At 37.4% G+C, this 12791-nt stretch overlaps 1 protein-coding gene across 2 annotated transcripts in view; it reads right to left on the bottom strand.

The window, feature by feature from the left end:
* The window catches only part of cntn3a.1 (contactin 3a, tandem duplicate 1), an 86996-nt gene that overhangs the window by 23018 nt on the left and 51187 nt on the right, over window positions 1-12791 (bottom strand). For both annotated transcript variants that reach the window (XM_072696150.1, XM_072696148.1), the window contains exons 6-9: window positions 7453-7656; window positions 6985-7087; window positions 6332-6516; window positions 4675-4814 (exon numbers count right to left, since the gene is read on the bottom strand). In XM_072696150.1, the coding sequence (XP_072552251.1) occupies window positions 4675-4814; window positions 6332-6516; window positions 6985-7087; window positions 7453-7656 (632 nt within the window). The remainder of the gene's footprint in view (window positions 1-4674; window positions 4815-6331; window positions 6517-6984; window positions 7088-7452; window positions 7657-12791) is intronic.

Genomic DNA, 12791 nt, shown 5'->3' with positions numbered 1-12791 from the left:
CAACATCCTTCTTCACAGTCCTTAAAGCAGAGCACAGATTTTATGGCACTCAAAGAACAGAGAGAAAACTATTCAGCTTATATATTTTTTTAATGTGTGAATGAAAGTTTAGGAGAGGGACCCTACTGTGTCACTGGCTGACTTTAAGGAGGGTTTGCCACATAGCATTTGTTGTGCTAATATAGCATTTCTAAAACAACATTCGCCTGAACTAAACTACAGTCCAGTTTGGTAGTACGAACTGGCTGTTGACTAATGCAGACGTGTACCTGTTGGTTGGCAATAGACAAATGGAATGGGACAGTGCATAAAGTAATGGTAAGATGGAACAATTCTAATCTGTGTGGTGTACAAACACAACAAATCACCTCAGGGCTATCCTTTACTCCTTCAGCTATGAGTGTCTTGTGAGAAAAGTTACACCTGAACATCCCAGTTATGAATATATATATATATATATATATTGCAGATATCTATTGAGACTTTGATGCACAAACATGCTGTCTATTTTAGCTTTAATTACATTTTAAAGTCCCATTATATCACAATGTTTGCACACTAGCAATATTCCCTTTGCTACTGAGCTGCTTAAATGAAGTGATGGTGCTAGGAAATGTGTGAACAAACAAAATCCAAAATGTTACAAAACACGAAAGATTTACACTGATTTAATGAACAGAATTACTTAGCATTAAATATCACTGTCGGAAAAAGTATGTGAACCCTTGCTTTCAAGAACTAGTGTTGAGCAGTAATGCAACTTTGGCTGATTCCTTCTTATAAAACAGCTTCAACTCAGTGACGCTGGTGGGATTCCTTGTATGAACTGCCCTTTTTTGGTCCATCAACAACATTTTTATTAGAGTAAGGTCTAGACTTTGCATTAGCCATTCAGAAATGTTGAATTTCTCCTATTTAGCCATTTCTTTGTAGACTTACTTTTGTGCCTGTGGCTATGTCTTGCTGGATGACCCACTTACAATTAAGCTTCAGTTCACAGGCAGACAGTCTGATATTCTCCTGTAAAAGTTGCTGGTACAATCCAGAATTTATAGGTCCATCGATTAATGCCAACCTGTCCTGAACTCTGCGCAGCAAAGCAGCCCCAAACCATGTTACTGCTATCACCATACTTAACAGTTGGGATAAGATTCATATGTTGGAATGCAGTGTTTTATTCTTGATAAAAACACTTTATTTAAATACAAATGTAAATTTTGGATTCATCTGTCCACAGGACATTCTTCAATAAGTATTCTGCCTTACCCATGTGGGCAAACATCAGACTGACATCAGTGCTCTTTATGGAACGTTGTTGCTTTATCCATGCTATCCTGCCAGGCACATTATTTGCCTGAGAGTGGACTCATGAACACTGGCTTTACTCAATGCAAGATTGCATGTATGTCCCTAGATGTTTTATACAGAAACACAAAGAAAGGGTCCACAAATTCTCTTGCAGTACTATAGGTATATCTTAGCCTGAATTATGGTAACAGGCAAGAACTGACTCCCAGTCTGAATTGACTGGTCCATAAAAGTTAAGTTAGTTTCTAGGTTAAACACTACTGCAGCTACAACAGTCCGAGAATGTTTTTTGCTACTGTGTGTGTGCCCCTTGAGCTATGCTGCCCTCTTTTTAGCTTGACAAAACTGGCCAATGAATGTTTTTAAATTCTACAACCATCTAGCAACCCCCAGGTTGAGAACCAATGCACTCGAGTGCAGATAGGCTTGTACTGTAGCACAGCATCAGTCTTAAATGACTTAATGCTCACCGACCTCAGCATTAGCCTACATCACATACCCTCTTGCATATATGGAACATGTGGGCTGGGTAACTCAGGGAACATCAGTATTGCCTCTGGCAGAAAAGACAAATGGAGTCATAGATCAGCTTTATGGTGGTAATTAATTAGGTATGACATTGCCCTGAAATCAGCACTTTTTCACCACGACGGGAGAGCACCATTTGTGCACCCCAGTGTGCGGTAACAGACTGATTAAGCTGCCTACCTGAACAGACATCACAAACAGTGCACTAAAAGAAAGGCTTCTACAGCGATATTGCTGAGGAGAGCATTTTATTGAAGCAGAGAACAGTCTGGAATATATAGGAAAGTCTGAGAGTAGGTGTAAAATAGAACTCGCTAGACAATGGCCTCTTGATCCTGTTTCACCCACGTGATATTTGGAGCTGACAGCTCTTTAGCCAGACTACTGGCTACCCAAAGTACAAGAGAGAGCGCGGTAGAGGTGGCGAGACAGACAGAGAAAAGAAGGTGTGTCTGTTCATTGTAATGAGCAATAACAAATGACACCCCTTCGCCTCTCTGCTATTCACTACAGGGGTGACCTTTGGTTTGGAGATTGATTAAATGCTGTGGCAGTTGATGGTGACATTTTCTAAATGGTAACCCCACAGCTCATTAACAGAGAACAGCCTCGCACACAAAGTGGAGAATATGTTAGCCATCTCCCAAAGTGAGTGAAACAAAAGCTATTGTATGAACACCAGTCCTTGGCTTTATCATATGCAGGGGTTATTGAGAGCACCTAGTTATGCCCACTGGATTTGCTTTGGGATCTTTTTAAACATAAAACGCTGAGTTTATTTCTGTCTTCCCATGGGCCTAGTCAGAGCAAGTTCATTCAAAGGCACACTCTTTTTAAAAACTCAACTAACTTAGAATCAAACAAAAACTGGCCTTCGCTCACAGCTACACTATAACAGTTCCTTTCATTTTTGCCATTTATTTTACTAAACAAAAAAGAAAAGGGGCAAAGGGCTTTTCTTTTTACTTTCATGTGTGTAACTTTCCCTTTCTGAATTCAGTGTCTCATTGTCTCTTCACTGTTGCAAAAAAACCTTGTATTTCTGAAATGACAACTTCATAGAAGAAAGAAAGAACGTTCCTCACTTTAAAGTACAGCTTATATGACGTGATTTTTAGTTTATGTAATTTTGAACAATTTATTTTGGCCCATTCACCATTTCATGTTCAAACTGTTTTCAGAGTTTCTGAACATTAACAGATATGGGCCCTCTAGTCAGGCTCATCCCAGTCAGTGCACATTATCTTAAAGATACCATGTGAAAGGACAAAAATGAGTGAGAAAGACTGTATAAATAAAAATATCTTAACGACTCAGTCCTTGAAGTTGTGCAAACATTAATTACAGTCATGTGCAAACATTTATGTTTCATTCATTTTGAAACTTTAAATAATTGAATAAATCTTTGGTAACTTGTTTTACTTACCAGGAGTGCCCAAACTTGAATATGACAGTATATTTCGTTATGTTTTTGTCAATTTGGGTTTTCTGTAGCAAAGGAATTCAGAAAGGGTGTCTACAATTTCTACAGTGTATTAATAAACAGAATCTCTGGCAACAATTATCATTCCTCTGGTCAGTATCAGGTCAGTGCTTAGATCTCATAACAGCACTGATATAGATCTTAGGTTAGGAGGGTTAGGACTCATGACCAAAAACAGCAGTTTTATATAACCGGCCTCAGGTGAAATTCGTCTGTTGCTAATGAGGAGGCTGAAGAAAGATAAGAGTCAGCTGAAATACTGTCTCCTTAAGTAATCTCATTATTTTTATCTGGCCCACTCCATTCTGCTCATGGCAGTTTGCTGTTATCAGGTGAGTGACACCAAAAAAAGAAAAATCAGGAAACATGGGACGCCCACACTAAAATCAATGCAAATCCCCTGCAATAATTTCTTAAAACGAATGTTGTAATGACCTGTATCTCATGCCATGTATCATTAAAAAACTCTACTAGCTGCAAGTGGACAAATACTACTGTTACGCAGTTTAGGGGTGGTTGGGTTCTCACTCTCCCATGTTCATTAATGTGGAAGCGTAAAAAGTAGCTTTGAACAACTTTCTGTGATAAACGGATGAGGCTACTACAGTTCGTCCGAACAGTTTTCACTCCAACAAGCTTAAAAATGTTGTTACAGCTGAAAAGCTCCACTCATCATGTGTCATTTTTTAACAAGGCAACCAATAAAATGAGTTAAACTGAACTGGAGTAAATGCAGGGCTGAACAGTGGGATGGATTTGTTCATATTTGTGATTAAAACTCAATAATATTGCTACTGTTTACATTGAGAGGGAAGAATTAAACCTGACACACAATAAAGTACAATAAATGCTAGTTTCTTTAGTCTGTCCTTTCAGAGATGTAAAAAATATACACATACACATAAAACCACTCTTCTTTTCCTCTACTCTGCAAACAGGTGGGTTCCGCATGGATCAGACTCCTTTCTGAATGCAGCTGCTGTTTTTACACTAAACATGTTTATGGATGCTCTTTATAAATGCATTATTTCCAAAAAGATGCATGGTACAGTTGTCCGCCACAGCATTTACTGAGCTCGCCGCTGCAGCGGTAAACAGCATGCTGCGACAGACATGCAGAGTTGTTGGCTTGCTGAAGTCTAATTAAGATTTTTTAGCAAAGGCTAAAGCTGCAAGTGCTCTATTAAACAGTGCAGGTGGAGGTTGATAGCGCTTATATTCAGAGCTGAACTTGATAGCTAGTGACTGTGAGAAAGGCCTATTGGTTGGCATGTGCCTCAATCTAATAACTGTTGCTGAACCAAGGATCTTGACAGCCCGGCACAACAACCCAAACAAACGCTCCCTTTACGCACCTCAAAGGCCTCCAGTGGTTCCCCATTCTTTAGCCATTTGTAGGAGGGTTTGGGCTTGCCACTGGCCTTGCATTCCCATAGGAGAGAGTCGTCTATGGCCTTCTGTGTGTCCTGTGCCCTCTCCAACAGATGAGGAGGTGCTGAAAGTTGAGCGGAACACACAAAATACTGAACGTGAAAATGTATTATTATTATTACCGTGTGGGCTTAGGTTGTGGGCTCAGTAATAGATCAAAGGCCTTTAAATAAATTATTGGCCATTCCTTTTAGAGTTGCAAAACTGGGTTGTTTTCACTTGAAAGTCTTAAATATATCTTCAATATACCTGTCATATTCTGAAATATAGTGACATTTTATTTCTAAAATCCTCTGTTGTTTATTTCCAGGCTTTCAATGTGGGTTTGGAATATATACATATGTGGGTTTGGCTCACTATACAGAGCTAGTAATTAGGACAGTGGTTGAGTATCTGTGTATGTTAATGATGATACCAACACTGACAGTTTGACTTCAATTTCTGAGCTACATTTGATACCTTCTTTTAAATTACAAACTGTAAGCAGATGTGGCTTTAACCAGAAATGAGCATGTTGAAGTGGGTATGTTTACTGACTGATTATGAAGAGCCGATGTTAATGACGTGTGCAGGAGTAAACGTAGAGATGCTAATAAGAGTGACTACTTTAGGTATGAACATATACTGAGGTTTTAAACTAATTTAGTTGGTACCAAAACATAATTGAACTTCAATAACTATCCCTAATTATGTCAGTGAGTTGGCACTCGAGGAGAACGTAGACATTCATTTTTGATGTTTCTTGATGTTTCAATTAAAACTATGTTTCTCTTTGTGATAGCGCAGAAGAAATACAGTTCAAACATTTCCTGAATCTGTAGAGCCTGCACTTTTCGTATTACCAGATCGTATGTGACACACATCTGGAGTTACAAGGCTGTGTTGATGGGTCGAGATACTCGACTCTGTCTCTAACTGCTAGATTTGTGTGTCCGTCTATGGGCTTGTGTGAAACTGTCCAAATAGTTCATAAAAATAGTTTATAGTTATAGTTAAGGACTGTTTTGAGGTGACTAAAGAAGTACTTATAAAGATTGGCAAGGATGTACTTAAATGCCATTTACAAACGGTATCTCTGCTATGTTAAAAAATAAATGCCACATTTCTCCTGTAATGTGAACTGACTAGAAAACAAGACTTAAGAATTCAGAAGGCAATTATTATTATTCTTGTTTTTTTGTTTTTTTTTTACCAAAAGCCAACATGCTGCTACACAGTCAGTGAGAATGTAATACACGCTGACTGTACAGTGATTACCAAACAACAAGTCACAAACTGTAGGAGAATCTAAAATGCAATTATTCAGCATGATTCCTAGTGGAACCACCCATCTCTCATGTTTCATAGCAAAATAAGCTGTAATTGAACGAGATTCTCATATTGATTCCTGCAGAGCACCATAAAATTGACAGACAGCTCACAAAATGATGCCTATGGGAGAACAGCAAAGTTAATTGTGCCATGATGTGAAAATCCATTCTCTCTAACGCCACATGATACACTGAGGAAGAATAACACATGGCCATCACGTAAAGCCGCAACAGTCAGACAAAGGTTAAAGTCATGCTGTGTTTTACCTACCATAGAAAGTAAGCTTTCCTTTGACCATATTTTTCCCTCTGGAGTTCTCAGCCACACATTCATATTGGCCAGCATCTTCCTGCTGGAAATATGGGATTTCTAGCACACTGCTTGCTCTGCTAACATCTACTTTTCTGGAGAACGGCGCTCCGTCTACTCTCCTCCAGCTGATAGCAGGAACTGGGCTAAGGGGAAAAATACAGCTAGGTGAGGAAATAGTGAAGGACATATTAGTTCTGTTCACATTTATACTAAACTAATAACATGTGGTGAGAACAAGTCAGTGTGTTGTGATTAACTACCAAGTTTTAAGTCTTAACACTTCAAGTCATGAGGCAAGTCTCAAGTCTATAAACAGCGTACAACAAAAAATGACTGTAATAGTGATATACTGTAGCATATTTAATGTTGGCATGTTAGTAATATGGTAATGTATTAAATTAACATCAGTTATTATTAGTATAGAGACAAATGTGGCAATGAGAAAGTACTAATACTTAAAGCATGTTGTCATGGACAATGAATAAGTAGCAGATAATGTCAAATGGCCTTTACTTGATGTATCTGGCATGTTTGTGCAATACATGATGAATGTGCGTTATTATTATTTTATTATACACAGTGGGAGAGCACATCCACTATAATATACTCACTTTCCCAGCGCAAAGCATTCCAACTTGACTGTTAAACCCTTGGCTACAGACAAGGCCTCAGGGAACTGAACTTCAATCTTTGGTTCATATTCACCCATAATTCCTGAAAACAAATGTTTTGTAAAACATAAAGAGCCACGTGATCTGCAATTCTCTGCTGTACAAAATTACAAAGGTTGGCATATTTACATATTTGCATATTTTGACCCTTAGAAGTTGCCTGTTTACACCAGTGATAAAATTCTGTGGCATTCTGTATTAAACTAGGGATGTGTCAAAATAACCTTCTATAGTATTCTATAGTAAAATAAACAACTCTCAACAACTCTCAACTTTTAAGGTTTACTATAACACAACAGACAAACAATGACCTGTGTTAAAATAATAACATGCAGCAAACAGAATGACTTAGTGCTTAAATGTTCTCCACAAGCTCAAGCATTAGGTATAAAGGTATAAAGGCATTACCATCACTTCGTAGAACCAGTAAAGTTGGAGGTCCCTGGACTCTGGATTTGGTCACTAGGTTGGTCACTACACATGTGTAGTTTCCCACATCTGATGGTTCCACTTTAGCGATGTACAGGTTTCCTGTCTTCTGAGACACAAATCGCCGGGTGTCCTGCTTCACAAATGAGGGGTATTCATTGAAGATCCATGTAAAGGTCAGCTCTGCAGGAGGAGAGGTGATGTTTTAGAGAATGTCCTTATACAAGCCTATTAATAGTAGGCAAAATATTTTTATGTACTACAACCACTCTAATACCTTGAAAAAAGACAAAAAACAATTAAAGAACTACAGCGATGTTTTACAACATACTAATTAGATACTGTCATATACTATCACGTATCACTGACAGCAAGGCTTAATGATTGATTTAGCTTTGTGACAAAATAGTACACAAACTAGCTAATGAACATTAATTGAATGACAGTTGCAAAAAAATACTGACTGGACTAAAATGACTTCCAACAGGAATGTGTGTTGAAATACTACAATACCACAGATACGTAACATTACTCAGGGCCCTCCAGATTTCCACCTTTTCGCAGCACAATCTTACTTAATTGAATATCTAAACTGACCCTTCCAGTAAAACGAAATGTAAATAATGTATTCATGTAATTTCCGCCCCTGCCTTTGCCAAGATATCATTGAGCCTTCTCTTTTAATTTGGGATGATGCAGGAGAACACAGGGAGGGATCTGAAAGCATTTCTCCAAACAAAATCTCTAAAGATCATTGATCACACTCATTGATCTTTACTGAACCCTCCTCTTCAGCCCAGCCCACATATTTTCAGAGGGATTTAGACATGAAACTGGGAGGATCACTGGAATGAGCCTATGGTCAGTGAATTGATTTTTTTGTTTTTGTTTTAGTTAATTGACTTGTTGGAATGTCCAAATAGGGCCCTGTTTTAACCTTATGTCAGAGACAGTTGGAATTTTTTGACAGTCTTTTATTTCAGATTTCTTATTGTAGGTATTTGATGATCGCTGTGTGATGCATCCTTACAAGATTACAGTGTTTTTAGAGGAAACACACATTTCATAGTGTGGCTTTTCTTTTCTTTTCTTTTCTGCCTGAACTACACTCTCTCATATCATGTTTCTGTCTCTTCTCACACAAACCTAGCTGAACGTGAAACACAAAAGTTCTAGCAAAAGTTTTAGTGATGTAGCATACTCAAACCACCTCTGTTTCCGTTTGGACAGCAGTAGCTTATTAATAAGCTTCTAAATGGAAGTGGCTAACCTGATGAATCAAAGTGATTCAAAGTATAAATTAACTAATAACAAATAAAATAACAAAATATCAAAGTATGAAATAACAAAAAAACATCCTATAAATACCATCTCTACCTCTACCAAGTGTCTTTGACAAAGTGTGTGCAACCCTCCACCTGACACAGATGTGCAAACACATACACACACATTGTCTAGTCCCTGTTGAGAAGTACTGCTTATAGAATAGGACCCTCTGGTGCAGAAGCAAAAGAAAAGGTAACTCCAACAAAAGCAGGATGAACTCTTTAATACCTTTGTTTTCAAAAGAATCAATGACTGAGTAGGTGTCCCAATACTTTTGTCCATATATTGTAATAATGCAACACTAAGGGATAAAAAAACAAACCCTCAACAAACAAACAATGTGGGTAAATCAACCCACCTTGGCTGCTGTAGGTCTTTGTGAAAGTCTTGTCTATATGAGAGAGTGTCAATGCTGCTTAGGCTTTGATAAGCTGGTTTATTACATTTCTACATTTCTTTCAAAACTCATCCGCCGACTACTTCTTACACTGATTCAGCTCATACTTTAGCAGAGTGATGAAAGGTGACTTTTGACTTTTGTAAGGATATTGCCAGCTTTTATGGGATGTCAGCGCTCAGAAAGTATATGTTGAAATAATAAAGGTGAAAGAAATTATAATTCAGCACTCATGTCATTTAGTTTTACAGGAACTGTCATTAAATGTTCAGCCTGAGAGTTGAATGCATCAGAGAGAGATCCAGAGAGAGAGAGAGAGAGAGAGAGAGAGAGAGAGAAACAGAGATGGAGCGGAATCAATCAAAAAAACAACTCTTTTTTTAATATCCTTTGAAGAAATAATGAATGAGCAGGTGTCCCAACAGTTGTGTCCATATAGCGTACATTCAACAGCAATTCTAAGGCTCATTTTCTAAGGCTATTAATGAAAGCTATAATTTCAGTAATTTTCTTTGTATCAAAAATGTACAAAAATAAACTTTTGCATTGTATTAAATTAGATTTGTGAAATTTGTGAATTCATACTTCAATCAGATTTATAACCTTTGTAACCTCAAGTACTTTCAGGTGTGAAAGTCTTTCTTTTTAGATGTTGACTAATTTATGAAGGTGAGCAACCTTTTATCTCATTGCACTTTATGTTTTCTTTGATCTTCCCTATGCTGATGAAAGACCAAGGGTGGTTGGTCTATGTGTCATGTATTCCTGGTTTAATAAAACACAAGGTCAAAGATGAGTACTCACGAGGTTCTACAAACTAGTGCTGCATAAAACATCGTTTATCACGATGTTGCCCTTTGCAACTGATAGAGGGCTTCTATTCTCTATCTTACTAATAACTATACTAAAGCAAATTACTTTACGAGTAAATATGTATCATTTTTATGATTATTTTTTCCATAAGGATGCTTTTAAATTTGTCCAAAAGGTCTCTTTTCTATTGGTCACACTTTACACACAAACACCAAATATGGCTAAAATCATAAAACTAATAGCACAGTTTTATGCTTAATGAGCTGATCTTTCTCTTTTTTAGTTCTCCATATTACATTTTAGTTCTCCATATTACATATCCATATCTATTAGCCATATTTAGAGGATGAGCTTTTGGGCAAATGTTTTGGCAGCCCAAACTTTAGCCAAATGTTTGTGGGCATAGCTATGTTAGCCAAAAATAATGTTTGAGCTATTAGATCAACCAGTACCCACATTTTAGGCAAAAGTTTGTTAGCCACATTGTACCACACACATACCACAGAAACATCTTAGCAACCACCTAGCAATGGCTTAGCAACCAACAACTATACCACAGCAACACCATAGCAATCACCTGGGATACCATGGCAATCAGGATGCATTTCTAGTTTTTCTTATATTCCCATGATAAGATCAAACTGATAAGCAATTAAGATCCTTTCCACAGCTTAATTTTTCATCTTATCTTTACCAAGAATAGGTCTCAAATATATCTTTATACATTGGCCACCACAATCTTGAAGCTTTCTCTTTTTTGAACAAGAGGTTTCAATTAATGTGAATGTGCTAAACACACACACTCTCTATCTCTCTCTCTCACACACACAGGCATGCACTATTTAAATACTTTATTTGGTTCCGCACAGAAGACAATCTGACCACGGGGAGAATAAATCCGATGTGGCACACAGTTCATTAAACCATTAGTGTTTTTCCCCATCCATTTCAAGGGTAAAGGAAGCATCATCAATTCCAAATAGCCCTACACTGGATGGTGGCTGAAAGAAATGGAGCAATACTTTGCAATCTGCTGTCCACACACTGCAAACTTGTCAACCTGTCAGAGACATGCCAAACATCAACGACATTAATCTGTTTATATTTCAGATTACCAGTTGCAGGCTTCAGGGAATGACCGTTCAGGATTTTTGAGGCATTTGTTTGGTCTATGTTCCAACTGAATGACAAACTGACTCTCAGTTAACAAGACGTCTAGTCCTGTAGAATAACAGCAACGTCAGTAATGTCTGAATGTAATCTTTAAAGGAGTAGCAGGTTAAAGTATTAGAGAGTCTGGTTTCACCGTGCTGCCAAACAAAGGCCAAAAACCAACAAACAGACAAAAAAAACAAAAAACACAGTTGCTATGAAATCAGGCATCTGAAAAAGAACTTCAACTTGACCAATGCTCTTGATTTTCTCAGCTACACTGTTATTGAAGTAAATGCTCTTTGGGCTATATAGAATTATATATAGTTTATATGGTTGTTCATTTAAATGATGATGATGTGCAAGAGCGTCTTTGCTAGAGGAATATTAGCTATATCAAGACAGTTTACAATACTACATTCATTTACTACTGACCTTAGGTAAAAGGCATTGTAACTGACATGGACTGACTTACAGAATACCAGAAGGTTGGACTACATTTACAGGTAAGAACTGCAATTGTGTCACTGCAAAGAAAAAAAGGTTTACAGTCATATAGAAAAAAATGTAAATATTGTGGAAAAGTAACATCACATGCAGCCAGTGTGAAAATTATGGCGCAAGTAATGTTATGTATTTTAAGTAAATACATATAAACTGTGCTGTAATATTTGAAAAAAAAATGTAATTAAAATGTGGAAATCATCATACAGAAGGTGTTTACATAATACAATTGTGTAATGTCAGCCTGCTTTATCTATTGCACAACCAACGTGTGTTTGGGGCCATTGTCCTGGTGGAACACCCAATTCTGTCCAGGTTTCAGCCGTCTAGCTGATGGTTTTAGGTTATACTGAAGAATTCTGAGGTAGTTCGCTCCACTTTGTGCATCGTACCAGTTCCACCGGCAGCTAAAGAACCCACCACTATGCTTAATAGCTGGTACAGTGTTTTCGAATGTCTCACCTTAAGTCTTTCAAACCTCTGGTTATTATGACCAAACAACTCAACCCTTGTCTTATATAACCATGAAAGGCTTTTTCTTTAGTTGAGCTTCAAGGTGCTGATTTTGGAACTGGGCCTCTTTTTGAATGGCAGACTCTCACTCCATTACAATGTAATGTAGAAAACTATGTATATTTTTGACCCTTTATGTATGATAATGTTGATTTCAGAAAATCCTCCAAAAAAACTAAAGCTTGTGCACCAAATTCTTTAAAGAATAAATATGTTCATTCATTCAGCCAAAAAAAAAAAAACACAGTTTAACAAGGTCAGATTGATTGAAGATTCAATATTACCATGATTTCATGTCTATGATGAGTGTGTGTAAACTTCCGACCACAACTGTAGACAAATCGACCAAATATCAAAATTAGTCAGCTTTAATTTTAGTTTCAAGCCAGTCCTTTGTTGCATTTGACAGCCTTTTTAATCAGGCGAGTACTGATATTTCAGACCCAAACTATAATTACAGTCCACCCATCAACATTTTATTTTGTTTCCTTGGCCTTTGTAACCAACAAAAAGCAATGACAAACTAATAAGTTGATAAAAAGTGCACCTACTGCCTGAAGAACGGTGCCGCTGTGTGACACATTAAGTCCTTGCAGTTGCCTGATCATCTCGC

Source organism: Salminus brasiliensis, chromosome 14 (genome assembly GCF_030463535.1).
Source record: "Salminus brasiliensis chromosome 14, fSalBra1.hap2, whole genome shotgun sequence".
NCBI lineage: Eukaryota > Metazoa > Chordata > Actinopteri > Characiformes > Bryconidae > Salminus > Salminus brasiliensis.
Note: the sequence above shows the minus strand (reverse complement) of the source record. Positions and strands in the feature narration are given on the sequence as shown.